Raw genomic sequence first — 5129 nt, 5'->3', positions numbered from 1 at the left:
GATCATATTGAGAAAAGCCGGCAAGAAACTTTGTATTAACCTTTATGTACGGAGTTTAACAATTAAAAATTTATCGTCGCAGTTTCAGCACCGCCATGATCACCAATCTTCTCTCGGATTACGTCGGCATATTATATAAAACTATAAATTAATTAATAAATACAAACAAACAAAACATTATAAAAAATAATATGATTTATTGTAATAAAAATGAAAATGTATTTTCTTTATTATAGCTTTCTTATATGTCTCTTACGTAAAAGACTTTTTATTTTTTAAGGATCAAGTAATTCTAGGTTCTTATACTAACGATGTAGCAATTTTGTTATCAGGCGGCACTGTAATTTTATTCCGAAGGGAAATATGTAACTGATATTTAAATTTTACTGTTTTTATAATTTTATTACGATATGTGTAATTTAATTTGATGTATTGGGACAGCTTTCCGCCCAGTATATATTATATCATTTACTGCTTCTGTTACGAACAATAACAGAATTATTTCTGAAATATTTCTGTTTGTTGATTTATAAAATAAATAAATATTTTCAATACAGTATAATAATTATAATATATATAGATATTCAAGTCTTGGAATATTATCAAATGATTTATATAAATTATTATATTTCACATGACACATGATATGGAGTTATTTAATTTGGTAAATGATAGTCAAAAGAGCTTGAAGAATAGTGTTTTGAGGTGGATTTGATGTTAGTTCTATTTATTTTTAATGATCATATTGTTGAATAAAATAAATATATTTTTTAAAAATAGATAATTTTTGTTTACCATATATACCTAAAAAAAACTCTGCAGAAATAAAATACAAGGCAAAAATGGAAGGCATAGTTGTATATTTGTATTCAGTAAATGCCTTTGGATTGAGGTTTGTTATAAAAGTCATTCTGTTACCGAACTTGGTAACGAATAAAAGCCCGATAAAAATGGTCTTGTTCCAAGCTTTGACGAATTTAGAAGATCCGGCTCATCCATTTTTGGGTCCAACTTTATGGGGCTTACAAAAATGGGGCATGTGGCAACCTAATAAAGGAATGAGTCATATTATATATAACATAATTCATTTTCTAGCTATCACCTTTGTAATGACCCAATATGTTGAGTTGTGGTACATAAGATCAGATCTGGAAATGGCATTAAGGAATCTATCGGTTACGATGTTGAGCACAGTATGCGTTGTCAAAGCTGGATCTTTCATTGCGTGGCAGAAGCATTGGAAATATATCTTTGATTACGTATCAATGTTAGAAAAAGTACAAAGAAATAAACGCGACGATACCATGAATAAAATCATCAAAAAATATACTGGATATTCAAGATCAGTCACTTATTTTTATTGGTGCCTAGTCACAGTTACAGTTTTCACTGTTATATTAGCTCCGCTGGTAATTTACCTATCATCAATAAAACGAAGAGAGGAAATTAGACATGGCACCGCAGCATACCCTGAGATAATGAGCTCTTGGGCACCCTTTGATAAAACTAGAGGAGTTGGTTATTGGGTACTAGTTCTAATTCATTCCCTCATTTGTTTCTACGGTGGCGGTATAGTTGCAAATTATGATTCGAATGCTGTTGTCTTGATTACATTTTTTTCTGGTCAACTTGAAATTCTAAAGTCAAATTGTGAACGTTTATTTGGAGATGGTCTAGAACGTATCAGTTATGTGGAAGCTGTAAGAAGGATACGGGATTGCCATAATCATCACGTACAACTGATCAAGTATCTTTTCTCTTGATTAATTAAAATAACATTCATCGCTTTATATATTTATTAACTTGGACATTTTGTTCTATTTCAGATACACTAAGATATTAAATTCGTTACTATCACCTGTAATGTTTTTGTACGTCATCATTTGTTCTTTCATGTTTTGCGCCAGCGCCGTGCAACTTACAACGGTATTGTATTTTGACAATAAATTTATATTTGACGTGAACTTCTATAAATTTGCTTACATAGGGGTATTAAAAATACTTAATATAACAAGATTGGGGGATACAGTATAGTGTTGCAGCTACTTATCATTTACATCAAACCACCACTCAATATCTTAAGAATTAAATAATTCGGTACGTTGAGCGAGGACTGTGACGCATCGCATGCGACGCCATTTTGAGATCGTTTTAAGTTTTTTAATATATTTTTTTATTCGGATCGGAGTTTCAATTTTTAGCTCTTGTCAGAATCTATTTAATTTAAATATTATTACTTTAATTAAATACATATATCAAACTTGCTCCAATATATACATAGAACATACGTTTTTTTTTCTTTTCTTTTTTATAACGGGTTTTTTATCCTTGCGGCATGTCAAACCCATCGTACCTTAAGCTATCTTACATATCAAATTTTATCTTATAGGATTTATAATTACGTTACATACTGACAGACAGACATCATACTGCATATTGCTTTGGCCACTATAAACGTGGGATCTGATAAAACACTTTGCATAACTCCGACATTTAACCGACATAGCTGAAATCTATTTATCAATGCTTCCCTAGGGTCTCTATGTTTATTACATTCTAATAAATCATGATGTATGTCATCTATCTTACCACAAACATTACAATTACGGGAATCAGCCTTTTTTATGAGAAAAAGGAAATTGTTACAAGGGTAATGACCGATACCGGTTCCGGGCGGAAGTGAGGTCGCGTGGCGACCGTCCAGCGTTGGAGGAGGTGCTGCGAATCAGGACTCTCGCCCAGCAAGCCCTGATTCGTAGGTGGGAGGAGGATCTGAGGTCCCCATCAGCAGGCCTGGCGACAGTGGAGGCGATCCGTCCCCACTTGAGTCGCTGGGTAACGAGAAAAGGCGGCACACTGACCTTCAGACTAACTCAGGTGCTTACTGGACATGAGTGCTTCGGTAAGTACCTGCACGGAAAAGTCAGGCGGGTAACGCCCTCCTGCCACGAGTGTGGTGCGCCTACGGACACGGCATGCCACACTCTGATGGAGTGTGCCGCTTGAGGGCCTCAGCGCCTTTCCCTGGCGACTTTAATCGGCGGAGACCTTTCGCTGCTGAGCATGATAAATGCCATGCTTGGTAGCGAAAGGTGCTGGATGGAGATGGTCTCCTTCTGCGAAAATGTCATGTCGCAGAAGGAGGCCACGGAGCGGGAGCGCGAGGAGAGTGCCTCCGCTGACCCGCTTCGCCGAAGAAGACCGGGGAGAAGACGTCGGCGCTATGCGCATCTTCTCCTCCCGCCGTGAGTGTCGCCGGGGCTAGGGGGTCTCCGTACCCCGAGTACCCCCTATCATTTGGAGGCCCGCAGAAGCGGGCCAACTGTCGAGACGGCACGGTAGTATGCGCAAGTGATCCCGTGACGTCCCCCGGCAAGACGGAGTGGGTACCGCTGGTTTTTTAGTGGGTATTCCGGCGCCTTCAGCGCCGGCGAGTCCCACATACCCCCCCACCTCATGTGGGGGAAACACATAAATGTGTTTTTCCAGCGAGAAAAAAAAAAGGGTAATGACCGAAGCGAAGTCTACATAATATTTTAGTATGCGACCTACTCTAAAACATACTTTATTCACTTACATTTATATTATTTATGTACCAAGTTATGAATTAAGATTGATTGAATTTTATGTTACGTTCTGTGAGCTTTAACATATTTTCATTTCCTTCACAAGTATATTGTTTTGTTTTCAGGAAGGCACAACTAGTATGCAGCAAATTTGGATAGCGGAATATCTCATTGCTCTTGTAGCTCAGCTATTCCTTTATTGCTGGCATAGCAATACAGTTTTGTTTATGGTATGAGGTTTTCAACTGTAATAATATAATAAAATAAATAATATTTTAAAATAAACCAAATTCGTGTATTGCGGAATATGTTTTGTGTTATATTCATTTTATTGTGTGTTTCTTTTATTATGAATATTAAGCTATCATCACTTTTTGTTTGTGGACTGATGATGATGATGATCCCTGCGAACAAACGTTACCCACAGTCACCCTGCACTATTTCATTAAATAACTTTTCTCTTTTTGTCAAATGATTTTTCTCGTAATACTTACATAGACATCAAACAGAGATTTATAAATTCTTTGTTGTTTTCTTTTTTATTTAAACACATGTTTTTGAGGATAAAGTAACATCATAATATCTGAAATAGACCAATTTTATTTTATTTACTTTTAAATATAGCTTACATTCGAGAAATTTAAAACTATTTTGATTCCAGAGCATGACAGTTGATGAAGGTGTATACGCAAGTGCTTGGTGGTCTCAGAGCGTGCGCGTGCGCCGATGTGTTTTGTTACTCGGCGGACAATTGAATAAAACCATTAGGTTCACTGCTGGTCCCTTCACAGAGTTAACTGTGGCTACTTTTGTTGCCGTAAGATTCATATCTTTTTTATTTTTTCTTTTAATATGTCTGAGATTGTAAAAAAAAAGTTGTTTAATATAAAAGTAGGTCGCAAAATTCCCATTGCTAGGCCATTTATCCTTTAAGTTAACTTTTCAAGGTTTCAGCCACGTTAATAGCGGCGGTTATATGACAGAATTTCATGCGAGACAAACCTTCTGATGTGATTGACTAGCCTCTTATAATAGTAAAAAATAATAAATACTGTGAAATTACCTTTACTGTCAGTTTAATTCAAAATCATTCTAATGATTTATAAGTAAAATTTTCAAACAATTTATGCTTTGTTACAGATTATTAAAGGATCCTACAGTTACTTCACGCTTCTAAGCAAAAAATAATGCATTGTAATTAAAATTGAATAAGCCTCACCATTATAACTTACTTTCATTGAATTAAAACCTACTTATAAATAAGTATTTTTTTTTGAAATATTTATTTATTTATTTATTTATTTATTTATTTATTTATTAGGGAAACATACAGCATATCGTATATTACAACTTAATATAATAATCATATTTTAACACTTATGCCAGTTAAGTTTCCACTACTGTTTTAACAGGGAAGTGGACTAATTTTGATGTTACATAAAATATAACTATTTATGACAAAGTAAAATTTTAACGTAAATATGGTTATGGTTAGTTACTAATAAGTATTTTTCACAAGATTATAAAATTTACTTGAACTATTTTTAAACAGATCAATGTGGT

At 34.7% G+C, this 5129-nt stretch overlaps 1 protein-coding gene across 1 annotated transcript; it reads left to right on the top strand.

The window, feature by feature from the left end:
- The first annotated feature begins 842 nt into the window (after positions 1-842).
- On the top strand, positions 843-4754 carry LOC126776599 (uncharacterized). The gene is made up of 5 exons (XM_050499246.1): positions 843-1747; positions 1827-1926; positions 3692-3796; positions 4228-4383; positions 4707-4754. The coding sequence occupies exons 1-5, from the start codon at positions 843-845 to the stop codon at positions 4752-4754; spliced, it is 1314 nt and encodes a 437-aa protein (XP_050355203.1).
- The last annotated feature ends 375 nt before the right edge of the window (positions 4755-5129 follow it).

The sequence above is a fragment of the Nymphalis io genome, chromosome 20 (assembly GCF_905147045.1).
Source record: "Nymphalis io chromosome 20, ilAglIoxx1.1, whole genome shotgun sequence".
Taxonomy (NCBI): Eukaryota; Metazoa; Arthropoda; class Insecta; order Lepidoptera; family Nymphalidae; genus Nymphalis; species Nymphalis io.
The sequence above is the reverse complement of the archived record's forward strand: the minus strand, read 5'-3'. Positions and strand labels throughout refer to the sequence as shown.